The sequence below is a fragment of the Haemorhous mexicanus genome, chromosome 6 (genome assembly GCF_027477595.1).
Source record: "Haemorhous mexicanus isolate bHaeMex1 chromosome 6, bHaeMex1.pri, whole genome shotgun sequence".
Lineage (NCBI taxonomy): Eukaryota > Metazoa > Chordata > Aves > Passeriformes > Fringillidae > Haemorhous > Haemorhous mexicanus.
Window position 1 is genome coordinate 26,673,491 of NC_082346.1, and position 17,423 is coordinate 26,690,913.

Below are 17,423 nucleotides of genomic sequence, written 5' to 3' on the forward strand. Positions count from 1 at the left end.
TCTCTTCATGAATCTGCTGGTATCTTCACCCTAGAGGCAGCGTCCTAGGCCTACAGACCACCATGCCCCCGTGAAACACGCCTTTGCTTGCTACCTCCTCCTCCTCAATGACTCCTGGCAGGGAGCCACAGGTAAGGCAGGAACACAGCTAGCTGATGCCATGGCCTTTCTGGGGGCTTTCAGGTGCTCCAGCATTATCATGAGCAGATGAAGCTCAGGGCTATGCAGTGCACATCTCAGCATTCACTTACACCAGGTGAGGAACTGCTGCAATTAACATGGTGCACCTTGAACAGTGCTGAGAAATGGGGGCACTACAGGAGGCTGGGAGAAAAGAGGGCTCAGCCTCTTGCTGACTTGACTAAAGACCTTCATGAGGCCACTCAGAGCATGTGACTACCAGGCACAACAGAGCATGCCACCACCAGCTGCATCCAAGTCCCAGTCTCCTAGGATGGCAGAAGAGCTTCAAATCAGCCTCCAGCCTGTCTGAGTGCATTCCTCTTCCTTAGAGAAGAGATCACCACAGAGAGAGAGGAGCACCAACAGAGCAAGTGGCTATGCTGGAGCCAGACACACATGGCCACCACCCCAGGAGAGCAGGGAGGGGTTATGGATTTAGGGCATCACCAAGGGAGACCAGGACAAGTAAAAGCACAGTGCCAGGACAGCTGTATTCCTATGCAGGGCAGCATTTCCCCAATATCCTGACAGGCTGCTGGTGCCAGTCCAGGAGAGGTTGCTGCAGTGGGATCCTTGCAGACCCAAGGAATGCTCTCTGCAAACAGAGTGGGGGTGCTGGAGCAGGTGAGAGGAGCGAAAGGGCCATGTTTATCCTGGATATTTGCATCCAGGGAGCTACCGTTCAAGGCCTATAATTCAGCCACTTGAACGAACCTGTGCTGTGTTGAGTGAGACTCTAGTCCCTTTCCTGACACATTTTCCTGAGCCCAGAACCTGCTGCTGAGAGACTGGCAGAAGGGAAAGTGGCCCTGGTACAGCAGTCCTGGTAGTGAAACAGGGGAGCAGCATCACCAGCAACACCATACATAGGGCTAGAACCTTGAAGGGAGAAGCTGCACCCTCTCTGTCTAGCATGAGGCTTCCCAGGCACACTTTGCAACCTATGGCTGTGCTCTGCTGTGGTATACATGCTGCTTGCTGGGATATCAGAGTGATGAAATGCTACCAATGGGCATTTCACTCAGCCAGCTTCCAGGTACAGAGGGAGGTTCTTGGTCAGAGAAGGCAAAGGGAGAAGAGAAAGCTACTTTCAGGCAGGGGAGAAGCAGCAGCTGGAGCCCAGCAGGGAGGCTGCTCTCCCATAACACTGCTATGCTCAGGTGAGCCCGGCTCCGGGCATGCTGGAGCAGGGGGGCCCCCTGCCTGCACAACACAGGAGAGCATCCCCAGCAGCCCCGCAGTGACACACACGCCACCAAGCTGCCTTCAGCTCCAGAGGCAAGAGAACCACAGACTCCCCTTGCTCCGCTCCGGGTCAGCAGCCAGACACGCAGCCTAGGGGAAAGCACTGCTGTGCTCAGCCCTAAAGACCCCAGCATCCGTGAGCCCCAAGCCTCAATGGTTCCCTTTCGCTTGTGACTGAAGGTCTGTTCTCTCACCCCCCAAATTCAAAGAACCACAGAATGATAAAAAAAATTGCTTAGGTTGGAAAAGACCCTTGAGTCCAACCATTAAACCAATGGCCAAGTCCACCACTAAGCCACATTCCTAAGTGCCACATCTACACATCCTTTAAGTATATTTAGGGAGGGGGTCTCATCCGCTTCCCTGGGCAGCCTGTTCCAATGCTTGATCCCCCTTTCAGTGAGGAAAAAAAGCCTCCCTGATGCAACTTGAGGTCATTAATTTCCCTTCATCCTCTTGCTTGCTACCTGGGAGAAGAGACCAACACAATTTGACACAATCTCCTTCCAAGCAGTTGTAGAGAGTGTTGCCCTAATTTTTTAAGATTTTCTAAGCCTTCTGATGTTTACATTCTTGAAACAAACTTTCTCACACACTTTCTGTAAATAATTCATTGTTTTGCATTCTTTTATGGAGGAGGAGAAATTTGATGGACTGTTGGTTTGTCCAGTGTCATTGGAGAGGTGGCACTGTCACCCTCCAATCACTTTCACTTTTAGAAAACTGTAAATGTTGGAGTCAGAAAATTATGTTCCTTTTTTCTTCACCTTGAGAGCAGTGGTGTGCGCTTGTGTTCTTTCGTGTCCTACAGGGACAGATAGTGATAAAGTCTCCCCTTAGCCTCCTTTTCTCCAAGCTAACCAACCCCAGCTTCCTCAGCTATACCTCCTAAGACTTGTGCTCCAGAGTCTTCACCAGCTCCACAGTCCTCCTCTGCACATGCTCCAGCACCTCAATGTCCTTCTTGCAGTGAGGGGCCCAAAGATGGATGCAGGATTCCAGGTGTGGCCTCACCAGGGCTGAGTACAGGGAAACAATCACTGCCCTGGTCCTGACGGCTACACTTTTCTTGATCCAGGCCAGGAGGCCATTGGCCTTCTTGGCCACCTGGACACTGTCCGAGACTGAAATAGTTCATGCCTCAACTTTACTGATATACAGTTTTACTCATTATAACTGTATAAAAACTGTATAAAGAAGGTACAACCAAAGAAGCATCCCTGAAGATACCTGACTGGGACTTTGGACTGAAAGTTAAACTGCTGAGATCAAATAAAGGGAAAACCCATTCTTCAATCACCTGAAACAAACAAGTAAACAAGGACAAGAATGTGAGCCAAACCCAGCAGTCATGCTAAGAATCATCTTTGGCTTGCTTTAGGGTGGGGGAGACCATAGTAAACAGACTCATTTGCTGGGAGGAGGTTTGCACAGATTTCCCCCCCAGTCGAGGTGGGGGGAGGAAGTTTTGGTGCGTTGTAACCTCTGCTCAGGGGCTGTGAACCCATCCTCCCTTGCACAAACTGGCTATGGAACCCCCAACCCTGGGAAGGTGACATCCATGGGACATTCACATGAGGGGCAGCTGAGGGGGTGCATTAATCCATCAAAGGCCCCCCAAAGTGCCCCCATAGTCATTCGTGAGGCCTTGCACACAGGACTGCACGTAATGCAACAAATGTGGAAGAGACAATGGCAAACTCCCCCCCCAACCCCAGGGAGGTGCTTGGATTTTCCTACATGGCCTGAGTGTATATTAACCCATCAGATTCTAGACTTTTCAAGGGGAACTTCACCACCAAGAAGACCAGCTGGAGAGGATCCATGGAGTGGTGATATTTTTCTTATTTTGTCCCTGTTACTCTCTTTCTGTCCCCCATCTATTTTCTATTTCTCTCTCATATTTACAGTCAAATAAAACCCATACTATTGTCACTGACGTATGGTCTCATTTTCACCTTAATTTGGGCAGGGGCATTCCTAAGAACCTGAGTAATTGGATCCTGACAGACACACACACTGAATCATGTTCAGCTGCCATCGACAAGCACCTCCAGGTCCTTCTCTGCTGGGCAGCTTTCCAGCCCCCATTCCTCCAGCCTGCAGCACTGCACAGGGTGATTGTGACCCAAAGGCAAGACATTTACTTTTTTGAACCTCCTGCAATTGGCCTTGGCCCCTGATCCAGCCTGTTCAGATTCCTCTGCAGAGCCTTCCTGCCCTCCTGCAGATCAGCACTCCCACCCAACTTGTCTGCAAGTGACTGAGGTGTGCTTGATCTCCTCATCCAGACTGATAAAGACAATAAATGGGACTAGGACTGATACTGAGCCCTGGGATCACCACTGGTGACCGGCTATCAGCTGGATGTAACTCCAGGCACCACCATTCTCTGGGCCCAGCCATCCAGCTGGTTTTCTAGCCAGTGAACAGCACACTCATGAGAGCCACGAGCAACCAGTTTCCCCAGGAGAATGCTGTGGGAAACAGCGTCAAACGTTTTACTGAAGATCAGGTGGCCAACATCCACAACTTTTCACTCATCCACTGAGCAAGTCATCTTGACATAGGAAGAAATCAGCTTGGTCTCCTTCCTTGCCTGTCCCTTCTGAAGAGTTTATAGCCATGCACTGCAGCACCCCAGTTGTGTGACTTATGCCACCATGTCTCTGTAACGGCAACTACGTCATAGTTTTCTTGCTCTGCCATATCTTTTGGCTCCTCCTGTTTGTAGCCCATGCTGCATGCATTGGTGTTGACGCGCTTCAGTTGGGCTACTGATTCCTCCACTTTTTCGGGCATAGGAGCTTAATTCCTGTGCCCTAATTCTCAAGTGCTTCTGTGGTTTCTAAGGCATCGATAACCCTTGGATCTTTGCAGCCATGTGGATCTACATCCCCTACCTCCATTGAGCTAGCAGAAAAAAGGACCTTGCCAGCACATCATCAGACCCAGTCAATGCTCCTAGTGGAGGGTGATACTCACAGTCCAGGAAGCACCACTTGGGTGACAGCTTCTGGAATGACAGTGTCTTCGGCGTGGCTCCATCTCCCTCCTGCATAATAAAAGAGAGGATAAAGACATAGCTTATGGTCTCTTCATCTCTCTTCAGAGCATTGCTCCTGCTTTGGGAGGTCCCTGCAGACACAGAGGACCACAGGTACTTGGATGAAACTGAACACAGGCACAGCACACTGCAACAGGGAGCACCATGGGACAGACTGGAGCTGACTGTAGAGCGGTGTCACAAGACGCGCCCCTAACACTGGCACAGTGGACATGACAGATGGGCCCAGAGGACAGAGAGAGGCCATACACACCTGGAAGAACAGGCGCTCTAAAGCAGAGGGCTGTGCAGGGAAATCCTGCAGAAAAGCAAGGTGTCCTGTTACAGCCTGTGTCTGGGCAGCCCCCCAGTCCCCCTCTCATCCCACTGGAGTTGCTTGATGTGCTGCCATATCTGGCTTTACACACTGTCTGGCCAAGGTACCTGCTCCTTGCCTGGCTTTAAGATTGGAAGAAGCTTGCCCAAGGAGCGAGAAGAGGTAAACCATGAGGTGACCAAGGAACACCAGCCAGAGTTTTAAAGGTGCAGAAGATTGCAGGGCCATCTGTCTACCACGCTGATACAGCAGGAGAGCACTATCCTGTGAACCCAGGAGCTGCTAGCCATGTGCCTGCCTGTGTGTCCTCACCAGTGCCTGGGGCACAAAGTGGGCAAGGGACACGCATACAGAGCAGGCACAGCAACAGGCAGATGCCAGAGTGCCAGTCCAGGCCAGCAGCTCTGCAACTCAGCTCTTAGGGACTCTACACATACAATGGATGGGATTCCCACAGGCACAAGAGCCAGCTAACAGCAGACTAAGAAAGGTCCCTTCAATCTTCTGTGCAATACCAGAAGCCACACTATGGGCTTAGAAGGCATTGTTCACCAGGAGCAAGAGTAACACAGTCTGTGTACAGGTCACAGACACATGCTAGTACATTGGCAAGGATACAGAAATTAGTGCTTACAAAGGAGAAGAGTGGGAGGGGTTATAAACCTAATCCAGGCACCTGGAGAAGGCAGAGCTGAGACAGGAAACACAGAGCCTGTGAAGGGTTGAATGGTTATAGGCCCCCACAGGATGTGTGCTGGCTTTTTATACTGCCCTGTAGTTTTTCAGAGTCACTTTCTGGGCTTGGAGAAGAGTCAGAAGAGCAATGCTGAAAAAGAAGCTGCCAGACAGCAGGGAGTAACAAGGCAGCCAGCTTGGGACCCCGCCCCCACCACATGGTGAAGGCAAACCGTGACCTCTAAGCGTGACCTAAAGCAAGAGTGCGTGTGGTGGTGTGTGCAGGTCAAGATGGCTTAGAAATCCTTTCCCTGAGTCCCTTCATCCTCAGTATTAAGCCATGACTACTTTTCATGCAGACTCACCTCCTGCAGCTTCTCAATCTGGGTCCGGCACAACTCCAGGTCACTGTCTCCTGGAACCACGATGATCCCCAGTGGCACAGCTGCAGGACAGGGCACAGGCTCAACTCAGGGATCAGCCCATGCCCCATTCCCAACACCTCACAGTTTAGCTACAGTCTTTGCCAGACTTGGGGACTGCAGCTCCCACCCTCTGGTCACTCAGCTGGTCACTCACAGGCTTCCTTGAGCTTTTCCTTGTCATAGTTCAGTGCCTCATAGTCGCGCATGCTGATGCGGCTCACCCGGATCCGCAGCCGCTCGGGCACTGGCTGCTGGCTGTGTGCAGGGGGCAAGGAAAAAGGAAGATATCAGAAAGTGACTCCCTGCTTTCTCCTTACTCCCCTAATCCCTCCAAACAGGCAAGAGTATTGTACAGACTGGGGTGGGGAGCTTGGCACCAGCAGCTTCTCCAGCATCAGGAGCTGGTCTTACTTCTGTGATCCGATCCCTTCCCAGACCCTACCCAAGACAGGACTGAAATGCCTCTGCCAGTCACGGATCAGTCCCATCCCTTTCCCTGTTAACCATCCTTCCTTAGAGAGGAGGTGGCAGATCAATCCGAGGAACCTACTCATTGAGCAGAGGCATGGAGTTGCGCCGCTTGGTCTTCTGCACCATGTTGGCTTGGTTGCGCAGAGAGATGTGGATGCAGGAAGCTGCCAGCTTGCAGGGCTCTCCATCTACCTGCATGGGGATGGCCTTGGATGTGGTGAGAACCACCTGCCGGCACTGACAGAGCCGCTCCCCATGGCCACCGACTTGCAAGGCAGCCTGTGAAAGGGTCCAGAGTGAGAGCAGAACATGGACTGAGACGTGGATGAGGGGAACATCCATTGTCATCTGGATGTTACAAGTGAACCAGGTTCTGAGGGTCTCAGGTATTCTCAGTGAGAAGGGACTCATAGAGATCAGGGCACGACAGCACCTCACCTAAATCTTAGAGAGCAGACACTGTCATATAGGCCAGCACCACAACTCCTCCAGAGAGGATCTGTAGAGCTGTGGGCTGGCTGACACCTGGTCAGTGGGACCATTCATTCCCCTGGTTGCTACCTACAACTGGCAACAGCACTAACTCACCAGTGATGTCATGGTGAAGCCAATAACTTCAATGCAACCATCATCATGGCGCTGGGGCTCAAAGTCATGGTGCTCCCCAGGGTTGCCCCAGGGCATGGTGCCTGCACAGTACCTGTAAAAGGACAAGAAGAAATGCCTGGACTGGCACCCCAAACCCAGGCAGGGATCTACAGCACAGGTATGAAAAGCCCAGCGTATGAAGACAGGTCCTGGGAGTGCTCACCTTGGGATATTAAGGAAGACCAGGCACTGGGGCTTCAGGTCCTGAATCTTGGAGGTCAGGTCTATCCCATCACACTAGAGAAAACACAGGGGTGTTCAGGCTGCTGTAAGGGGGAGCCTGGTCCATCCTACCCACTTAGGCAGAAATGGCCTCCCTCCTCTGCTCCCTACAGGGAATGTTCTCCAAGTCAGAGGAAGCTGATGCTCCCAGGAAACTCCCCAGCCCTGACATACTTAGTGTGCCAAGGGACATTCCTCACACCTCCACAGCTCACCCCCTCCCTGGACCAGAGGACCCCAGCACACTCACAACCAGCCTGACATGCTTCGCCAAGTCTTTGGAGCTCCCGGTGAGGAAGTCGGAGAAAGCCGTCTGCCAAGGTAAGAGACAGAGTTAGTGCCCAGGTGTTCACCAGAATGGGCAGCCAGGAACCTTCAACTCAGCCTGCCACTGACCTGACACAGACCTCAGCTCCTCAAACCTGCGAACCCCCTTTTCATCCACTGTCAGAAGTCCTCCTCCAAAACAACCTGATCCATTCATCGCGCTATTTTGCCTACCAAAAACCTTGAGGCACCTTCAGTAACATGCTCTAGCATTCCCTTGCCAGCCCAGTCCTGACCTTAGGGAAGAGCTGACAAATCTCCTCCAGTGAGAATCAAGTAACAAGGGACAAATTCAGTCTCAAGCTGAGATGAAGTACCACCAAACAGAGCTGAAGTGACCCCATCTAGAGATTCCAAGAGGGACAGCATGGGTCCCCTTTGGGTTTAACTGTGCAGACAGCAAAAGAGACACAAACAGGACAGATGTGAGATGGCACAGAGCAGCACTTGGCCTTTAGTACTGCTTGAATACCAGTCACCAGACACATGGCTAAAAAGTATATTGAGCATGGGGAGACAGAGGAACAAAGATGATACTGAGATGCAAAGCTCTAGAGGTGAGACACAGGAGGGTGGTGTAATTAGCCAGGAAGCTCTAATTGGTCCAAGGTATATAATAAAAGACCAAAGTAGTGCGCAGACTATGGAAAGGCTTCCTTTTCCTCTGCAGGGGGGGACAGTCTGCCTTCCCACAGCTCCAGGGAGGTCCTGCCTGGGTGACCACCCGTGAGCTTGAGATCAAGAACAATAGTGGCAGGAGATCAATACAGCAACTGTTCTGCAGGCCACGGAGCAAGCTGTACTGCCAGCAGCACTCACAGAAAAAGGGGAGCTGTGACTCCCAGCACTGCAGCATTTCTCCAGCAACTTTCCAGCTTCAGGCTGGGGGGCTTAGCTTCACATGCACATGGGTGCATGTGAAGGTCCATGCAGCTTAAATGGGCGAATTTAGGGTGCAGGCAAGAGGCAGGTCCATGCCTGTGCTGCAGCTGACATTAAGGCTGCTATGACGACAGGCTCAGATATCCCCCACACACTCACCCCAGCATAGAACATTTTATTCCGAAACCGGCTGTTGAACTTCTCTGGGTTGGCCTCTAGGGAAAGGAGAAAAAAGTCCAGGTCACTGGCCTACACATGGAAATATTTCACTTGCCAGCTCTCCTCAGACACAGCTCTCCAGCCAGCCTCAACCAGGGGTCTGCCCCCAGCTTCTTTCCTGTGCAGGCACCCCTCTTCCCCCTTTGCAGCTTGGACTTGCTCCTCATGTTTCACCTCCAGCTCTGTCCCTGAAGCAGTTCTCTTATTCCCTTTCCTGAGGAACTCACAAACAAGAACAGGCTCATCCCAGAGACCCCGACCAAGTCCTGCCACTGCCCTGTACCTCGAGATTCGTGGAACTCCAGCGTCACCCGTGCGTCAAAGCCAAGGCTGAAGTAGTTATTAAAGACATCCAAAGGGAGCTGAAATGGAAAGGAGAAATAAGGATGAGGCTGCCAGCATGTGCCCATGGCACAGATGAGGTCAGGTTACAGCAGAGCCATTACAGTGCTCATGAGGCTGAGGGACCTTGCTTGCCTTTTCCCTAGGAAAATACAGAGGTCACCAGCCTGAGATGATGGATTAATTCCTGGCTCCTAGGGGTAAGGGAAACGGTCCGAGGGGACACACTCTGCTGTCTGAGGTTTCTGCAATCACCCATGTTTCTGTTAAAGAAAACAGTCTCACAGAAGACTGGGCTTATACCTGTTGCAAGTTATGGCTAAAAAACTTTGGTAGGCATTTAGTTATGAACTCTATATACACAGCAAGAGTGCTGTGGCTCAGAGCCATGAACAGAACGGTGGAATTGGAGGAGTGAGAGGGAAACACCAACCCAAGAACATAGCCCCAAGTGCTGAGACTGCCCGACCAATGGCAGAAGAGAGAATGCAGACCTCTAGCACAGGGAACAGACATGGAGAGGAGGTGTCCCACCTTGTCAGCAGCTGCCTCATCCTTTTCCTCAGGGTTTGTGTCAGGGTTTGGCTCCACATGGAGGTTCCAGCGATCGAGCTGTACTATGTTCCCATCTTCTACGTGCGACAGGATCTTGGACAGAGGCTCATCGGTGTAACCCTGGTGAAGAGAAGGACTTGGGGAGTCTCGTGCCTGCCTCCCAGAGAGATACCCCAGACAGCAGGCTTTGGTAAGGCATCTCAGAGTAAAAGATGTAGAAGAGATCAACTCTACTTGAATGCACAACAAAATGGGACTTGAAATTTAAAACAATACATCTTCCTTCTAAAAATTTTCCAAAGTTTGAAAAAGCAATCGCTTTTGTATAACCTAATGCAGAACCATTCAAATGTCAGAAGAACAGCAGCATTCAAATTGCACTTATTTGTTGGTCTGTATTTACAGGAAGTTGAAACATGAGCCCATGCAAATCTCCAACCATATGTCTGAAACAAGGATTGAAGCACTCAGCCCTGCTCTGTCAGCAGTAGGTTCTTGTGCCCATCACTTACCCCACCCCAGTTCAGTGTTCTGGCCAAGTCGTTCCCTGTCCCCAAAGGTAGGATGGCCACAGGAGGAGGTGGGTTGATGCGTAACTGGTCCAGAATGGAGAGTATCCAGCCCACCTGCTCAAGCAAGAGAGTGCAAAGAAACCATTAGTTATCTCAGGGACCAGCAGGCAGGCAGATGTGACTTGGAGCACTAGCAATGGCAGAGGGGCAGAGATGGGGTCTCCTTAGCCAAAACTGAGGCTATTCACAGTCTTTAATGCTCTAACCAGGTGCTGCAGGAGATACCAGTAACCCCAGTGAGGACACTGGCCCTCAAAAGGGCTACAAATCCAGACATGTTAGACTAGCACTCCATGGAACAGTGCATGAGGGGACCCACAGCATCTAAGCTACCAGCTGTACCATGGATGCAGTGTGCCCAGTTTGCCCTGCTCTGGTTTACAACAAGGAGGGCTGCTGTCCACACTGGAAAGGCTTGGGCAAAGGGGCACCAGGGGATGGAGGGGCTGGAGACTCACCGTGCCGTCTCCCCCGCACGCCAGGATCCGGAGGTTGTGGACTTTGCGGTACAGCTCCAGCCTGTGGGGAACAGGGAGGTTGAGGAGGGGACAGTTACTGAAGGTGTTACACAGCGGCTGCCTCACAGAGCCGTTGGCATTCACAAAGCCACATCCATGTCTCCCTCTATGAACTAGGGGAAGAGCTCTCGGGAAGATTCCTGGGACATGGATGGGGGAGAGAAAGGTGCTGCCCCATCAGTACTCACGCCTCCTTGGGTCCACCCTGGCTGAGGTCGAAAACCTGCCGTGGGTTGAGATACCACATAAAGGATTGGATGATCTTGGCTCCCTATGGGGAGAAAAAAAAGACTTCAGGTAATAGCAAGTTCCCAGTGGACAGCAGAAGGAGGCATCTGGCCCTGCCTGGGGACAGGCTAAAACAACACCATTCTGGACGGGACACAGGCAAAGTCTGGCCGAGGTAGGAACTGCTGGGCAGCAAACTAGCATTGTGGCTTCTTGTGCAGCTGAAGCATCACCAAAACTGTGATGAGAGCTCAGCACTCAAATGGCAATGCCCTCAAAGAGATGTCTTCTTAGACACACCAGACAAGGCCATACCTGATTCCCACCACTCTTGGGGTTCACAAACACCAGCAAGGGCTTCATGAGAGGAGCTGGCATGGGCTTGATGACAAAGGGCTTCCACCTCCCCTCCTGCAAGAGATACCATAGATCCTTTAACAAAGCTGAGGAAACGCAAACTGCCACCTCCAGCTGAGCCCTAACACCATGCAGGTCAGAAGCAGGAGGAAGAAAACATCCAAGCCACCCCATAAACTTTGTACCTGGGATATACCCTGCCAGCAGGTACACTCCCTCCAGCTCAACCTCCTTAACATCAGTACAGACCCAGAAAAGCACTTTTATTCTCAGCCTTGCTCCTCACTGTTTAGTCCCTCTACCCTTCCAAGACAAGGTCATTCCCAGTCCCCTCATATCTTACCTCAGCCCCCTTTTTGCTGGATTTCCGCTTGAATGATGTCCTCTTCTTCTTCTTACTAGATTTCAGTGGATTCTAGAGAGAAAAGGAACAAACACAAAAACTCTGTGAGGAGCCACTGGGCAAGTGGTAACTGTGAAAGAGCCCCAAGAGCTGAAGTGACTTACCTGGGGCCGCCGGACCCGCAGTATCCAGGTGGGAGGAACGACGACAGCAGCGTGAGCCCCGAGTGAGCAGGGCTCTTCAATGTGTTGCAGCATGAAACACGATACTTTGCTGTGATACTGGCCAAGGAGAAGACAAAGAGAAAATTCAGCTGCTCAGTTTGCTGGGCACAGCCTTAATCTCCTCCTCTCAGGTTCCCTATGCCAATGCAGGGAGTGCTGGATGAAACCATGCAGGAATTTTGTAACGGGAAGGCAATGAAGAAAAAAAGTTTCCCAAAGGAGCGGGCAGATATGACAGTACAGCCTCTCCCAGCAGGGGGAGCAGGCTGCGAGCAGCAGCTCGGGGAGTTCCAGCAGAAAGCAGAGGTCATTAGTGCAGAACCGACTGGTAAGGCAGTCAGGGGGGCTGTGCTCACCGCTTGTTTGCACCAGGAACAGCTGATGGCTACAATCTCTTTGCTGTGGAAGGCAAACTTCTGCTGAAAACCCTATGGAAGAAAGGACAAGAGGCTTAGGGAACTCCCTGCAGTGTCCCACCATCCAGTAAGAGACATTAACAAAGAGAGCATGCCTGCAGCTGGAGCCCTCCAGATCCTGTCAGACAGTCCCAACCACAACAACAGCACCAGGGAGGCCACTGTGCTCTGTAGGGGTGTCCTTATTGCTTATGGAAAGCATGTCAGGAAGACAGTCTCTTTCGGGATTAGTTGGACCCAGGGGAAGAACTACTCTATGTGGGAAGCAGTTAAATAGTGCTTCACTGAGGAAAGCAGGCACATGTCTTGGTTTTGCTGCCAAACAAGAATGGTGGGATGTCCCCGGTTCCAAGCCCTGTTCATGTCTCTGGCTTGACCTTAGGTTTCCTTCAGGCTGAGAAAAATGTCCAAGATGCCCTCTCACCTTGCCACACTGCCGGCATTTCCCTTCCTGCCGCCTCCGGTGCACCCAGTGATGTCGGACAACAATGGGCTAAACGGAAAAGAAAAAAAAGAAAATTGAAAAAAAAAAAAAAAAAAAAAAAGAAGTGAAGGGCCCAGTGCATGAGGGAACACAGGAACAGGGAGAAGAAATGGACACAGGCCAGCCAACCTCTGCTCTTGCAGCAAAACCACTGCTCATAGGGACCAGCCCTCCACCCACTGAGAGAAGGCAAAGCCAAAGAGTCAGGGGACAAGAGGCCAAATTAAGATGCTCCAAGAAAAGGGAATTAAAACCAGAAGAAATAGGAAGGAGGACAGGGAAACTGAAGACTGAGAATCACAAAGCAGATCCAATGGAGAGTGGGTAAGCAGTAGCACATCTCTGTCCCTTAACATCTCTGCCCAGATGCCCCTAGTGCCAGGTGAAAAATGTGCTGGTGGAAGGCATGAACATCCCTGGAGAGGCACAGTTCGTGCCCACAGGAAGAAGATGAAAGTGCTTGCAGCTAAGCAGTGAACCTCCACACTCCACATTCCTTGAGAAGAGTGGCAGCCCCAAAGCCCTCCACACTCACTTCCCCCTGCTCTTTCCCCAGGCCAATCCTGAGCTCGCTTCAGTGCCAGCGTGGGCAGCAAGGCTGCTCGCCGGCACCTCTGCTCTGCCTGCAGGCTCACAGTGGGTTCAGGGCTGGCACTTGCAGAAGTGATTGTGAGGGATTTAGAAGTTTTGTAATGAAGTACCACTTGTCCTAAATCCCATCCTATTCTTCCAGCCCTGGACTGGGAACAGCACTGCAGAGAGAGAAGCAAAAAGAGAAAGGGAGTGCGAGTTCACAGGCTGGCATGACAGCCCCCACCATCCTGCTCCTGACAGCTTTTGGGATCGTGATGATGAGAGACTGAAACTGGCAGGAGGTTGGGGTCAGCTCCAGTGTTGCCTCCTCCGAGTGCAGTACACAAGAGGGGATGAAGAGTCTTGTTGGCTTTAGTGGATATTAATCCAGTAGGAGCAGAAGGAGGGCTATGCCTTGAGCCAGCTCTGGGTCCAAGCAGGCACATCTAGGGAAAGGGCTGACCCTGAAGGAGATCCCTGGCACCACAAGGGCCAGAAGAGCATCTTTTTAGGGAAACAGGAAGGAAGAGGCCTTGGAGGAACTGAGAAGCATTAGAAAGACAGGATGGAGAATTTGTGAGAAAAAAGAAAAAGCAAGAAAGGGGAGGGAGAAAAGATTTGTAGAGGCTGGAGAGAAGAAAAATAGAGACAGACAATTGAGCAGAGGTAGCAAGCTGTTAGCAGAGCCCGAAAGGTAAGTAAAGCACAAATAAGGGAGCTAGATTAAGAGCAATATGGGAAGGAGGCACAGAAAGAAAAACAAAGCAAGAAAGGAAGGTTTAAAGTGATGCTGAAAGCTTCCTGTTACGATGCCATGCCAGCATTTCAAAGCAGGCAGCCCTGTGTTTGAACAACCTTCTCCCACTAGGTCTGCTGTGCCAGTACAAATACAGTGTGCTGGGGGCAGCTCTGTTACCAAAATGACCCATGACTGAGCCACCCACACCCACTCCTGAGCACTGCACAGGCTACACTGGCTCCACAGGCTGGAGGGTGAAGCATGAAGGCTGACAGCTGCTTCCACCAGTGCAGGTCAGCAGACAGGTTCCAGGCTACTGCTTATGCCCAGTACATTACAACATGGGCTGAAGGGGTCTGATACCACTACTGTGGGCAACTTCCACTGCTACCTGTGGCACCTAGGTCAGAGCTGAGTGATAAAGCCAGAAATGAGCCCATACTGCTTCCTTCCAAATTGCAGGAGACTTGGGGACTGCTGTTTGCCACAGCCTCATCTATGTGCCTGAGGACCCAACACAAGGGGCAAAATTTCTCCCAAAAAACACTGTCTGTAGGTTCCTCCCATGCAGATTCAGAACATGCAAACCACCGGATGCTCTGCATCTGCTGCCTGCAAACTCCTCACTCTTCATACTCAGTCTGTTCTGCTGCCTTGCAGAAAAACATCCCTTTTATGGCACCACCCCCTTGGAGCAGTAAGGAACACGATGCCTCCACTGGGATGGGCAACACGCTGGCAGCATGTGGTGTCTTTACCACCAAACTGGAAATGGGAGATGCAGATGTGGGCAGAGTCCAAGGCACATCTCTCACCTCCCGTATGTTCCGGGATCCTGATTCCCTGAAGGAAGGCTTGCAGCGGAAATTTATCTGTAGGAAGAACACACGAGAGGAACCAGTAAAACCATCATACCTGAAGGAAATCTACTGGAATTTACTGCACTACAGTAAGGTTCAGAACCTCTGGAGTTGTTTGGTACTCGCCACAAAACCCTCACATGTCTCGGTTATTGAACAAAATGGGGCCTGGGCTCCCAATCATATCACTAGATCCTCATTTTGGTACTGTCTCCTCAGAAGACCCCTCTCTGCAATTACACATTGCAGTTCCCCAATCTTCTTGTATTTCACTGCCCAAGAAAAGGCTGCTACAGTTTTGCGAGCTGCAGGGAGGGCTTAACAAGCTCTACTCACTTTCTCCAGCTGTTCGATGCAGGGTGTATGCACTACGATCTTGCAGGCTGCACACTTGCGCCTGGAGAGAGGTTTTTGCTGAAGGGTAAGAAAAGGGGAGAAAAAAAAAAAGTGAATGAAAATATGCAGTGTTCAGAGCCTGGCAAGCTCAGCCTCCAATCATACCTCCTTCTTATGTACTGGGATACAGAACAAGCCCTGTTGTAACATTAGATACAACCAAGACTTCCTATCTAGTGAAGGGGTCTAAGCATGTGCCTACAGCAGATGTTCTCAAGCCTGGTACAGAGCAGGGAGGTACTTTCCCTATTGTCCTGTCCTGCAGTCCTTGTCTTTTTCCGACACTGAGAGCACCATGGAAGCTGGTCTGGGAGGCACCTGCAGGGTGGTATCAGTGGCAGGCACCTGCAGAATGGCAGGCAGAGGGTGGCATCAGTGCTCCATGTCCTGCACCATGAGCAGGACTGAGCCTACAAACTGGGAGGGAGGACTGCAGAGGCAGGAGGCAACAGACCTGGGTCTCCAGAGCTCGCTTTTCTCCTCTATTGAAAGGTTTTGGATTCAGATTGTCCTTTCAAGGGTGTGGAATACCAACAGCCTCTCTCTGGAACCCTCCAGGCAAGTAGCAGCCCTGCATCAGGTTCCCATTGCAAACTGAGAACCAGCATTGGCAGAAACAGGGGACTAGGCCCTTGGGTATGCAGAGGCAGGAGGAAACAGTCCCTGCTTCAGCAGCTCCCCAGACCCCTGCAGGTCCCCCAGCAGCAGCAGCAGCAGCAGCAGTAGTGTGGCCTCTGCGGTCTCCCCATAAAGTGACAGCACAGCCAGGTTTGTTGCCCCAGGTGACTCACCAGAAGCTTTGCCATGCAGTTCTGTTCCCCAACGTAGCAAAAGTCCCCAGAGACATTGGTCTCAAACCAGATGTGCTCCCCATAGACCGCAGCCTCCTGAAACACACAAGACAACACAAGCTCTGACAGCACCCCCAGAGAGGCACCTGAGCCCCTAAAATACTTTGTGCAAGGGACCAGATACTGGACAATGCTGGGGGTGGGAGGTTGGAGCTAGGTGGAGGCCAAGAGACAAGATGCATGCAACAGCCAGGGACATATGGAGAGAGGAAACCTCAGAAAGCTGCTGCCATGGCCCACCTGTTGTAAACAAGAGGGCCCCAGGAAACTAATCCAAGACCTACAAACCACTTGTAGTGTCCTGCACAGGGGAGCTGTTTTCATCATCCCGAGAGGAGGCATCAGGGCAAACTCAGTGCAGGGGACACTCCTGAATCAGCTTCTATTCTACAATCTGAACGTGCAGCTTAAAACCTGTGGGACATTGCCTGTTAAGGAGCAGGGGCTTACTCCTGTTGCTTGGCCCCAGCCAACAGATCTTGGCTGTCAGAAGCAGAAAAGCTGGGAGTAGAGTAGTTATGCCATCCCTCCAGGAACCACCTGTGCCTCCACAGCCTCTCTCTTGCAGCATCAAGTAGTGCTGCCAGGAGCACAGATGCTGGCACCAGCTGGTGGCAATGGGAGAGGCCATAAATGTGTCAAAATCAGTCACCTGGGAAGCCTCAACCCAGGGAAGAGCCTGCTGCTTCTTGGCCAAGAGACCATTCCATGCAATGCCCAGCAAAACACAGTACAACTTACGCTCCAATCCACAGTGCTGCATATCTGCCTCTCTGAGTCACTCCTCAAGGCTAGTGCCGGGTTTGGCTGGGCTACCATGTGTTGGAGACTTGATTTGGCAATAGCTTTCCTGGAAGACAAAGGAGGGCTGGCTATTAAATATATATGCAAAGCACAACCTGCTTCTAAGATGCAACATGAGGCAGGAGCAGAAAAGCCTCCTCAGGACCAAGTGGCTGGAAATGAGGTGAATTTCCATCCCAGGTGGCTGAGAAGTACCTTTTTCTGTGAGATAGTCCTGCGGGATGAAGACGTACTGGCCACGTTGCTGACAGCTCAGCCAGACAGCCTGTACCTAACAAAAGGCACAGCCGGGGCCTGCTGGGTTAATGCCCTCAGTGATAAGAGCTCCACTGTAAAACACCCTGGGTGTGTCCACAGAGCTGCAGTGGTGGGACTGCCTTTGCAGGGACAATCTAGAGGACCTGTCCAACAGTCTCCCTGCATCTCTCAGGCACCTCAGAGCCTGGGCTGTTTACAGGGACCAGTACAACTGGCCAGAATA

General features: G+C 51.5%; 1 protein-coding gene across 8 annotated transcripts in view; it reads right to left on the minus strand.

The window, feature by feature from the left end:
• DGKZ (diacylglycerol kinase zeta) overlaps window positions 1-17,423 on the minus strand; it is a 48,256-nt gene that overhangs the window by 8,497 nt on the left and 22,336 nt on the right. For 6 of the 8 annotated variants that reach the window (XM_059849398.1, XM_059849400.1, XM_059849397.1 and 3 more), the window contains 22 exons: window positions 16,880-16,988; window positions 16,079-16,174; window positions 15,228-15,305; window positions 14,847-14,903; window positions 12,660-12,728; window positions 12,176-12,247; window positions 11,760-11,876; window positions 11,596-11,667; window positions 11,211-11,306; window positions 10,856-10,938; window positions 10,608-10,668; window positions 10,090-10,203; window positions 9,557-9,697; window positions 8,964-9,042; window positions 8,621-8,676; window positions 7,503-7,565; window positions 7,194-7,267; window positions 6,971-7,082; window positions 6,462-6,661; window positions 6,066-6,166; window positions 5,852-5,931; window positions 4,414-4,483 (listed from right to left, as the gene is read on the minus strand). In XM_059849398.1, the coding sequence (XP_059705381.1) occupies window positions 4,414-4,483; window positions 5,852-5,931; window positions 6,066-6,166; window positions 6,462-6,661; window positions 6,971-7,082; window positions 7,194-7,267; window positions 7,503-7,565; window positions 8,621-8,676; window positions 8,964-9,042; window positions 9,557-9,697; window positions 10,090-10,203; window positions 10,608-10,668; window positions 10,856-10,938; window positions 11,211-11,306; window positions 11,596-11,667; window positions 11,760-11,876; window positions 12,176-12,247; window positions 12,660-12,728; window positions 14,847-14,903; window positions 15,228-15,305; window positions 16,079-16,174; window positions 16,880-16,988 (2,000 nt within the window). The remainder of the gene's footprint in view (window positions 1-4,413; window positions 4,484-5,851; window positions 5,932-6,065; window positions 6,167-6,461; window positions 6,662-6,970; window positions 7,083-7,193; window positions 7,268-7,502; window positions 7,566-8,620; window positions 8,677-8,963; window positions 9,043-9,556; window positions 9,698-10,089; window positions 10,204-10,607; window positions 10,669-10,855; window positions 10,939-11,210; window positions 11,307-11,595; window positions 11,668-11,759; window positions 11,877-12,175; window positions 12,248-12,659; window positions 12,729-14,846; window positions 14,904-15,227; window positions 15,306-16,078; window positions 16,175-16,879; window positions 16,989-17,423) is intronic. The other 2 variants (XM_059849399.1, XM_059849394.1) reach the window with 1 other exon arrangement.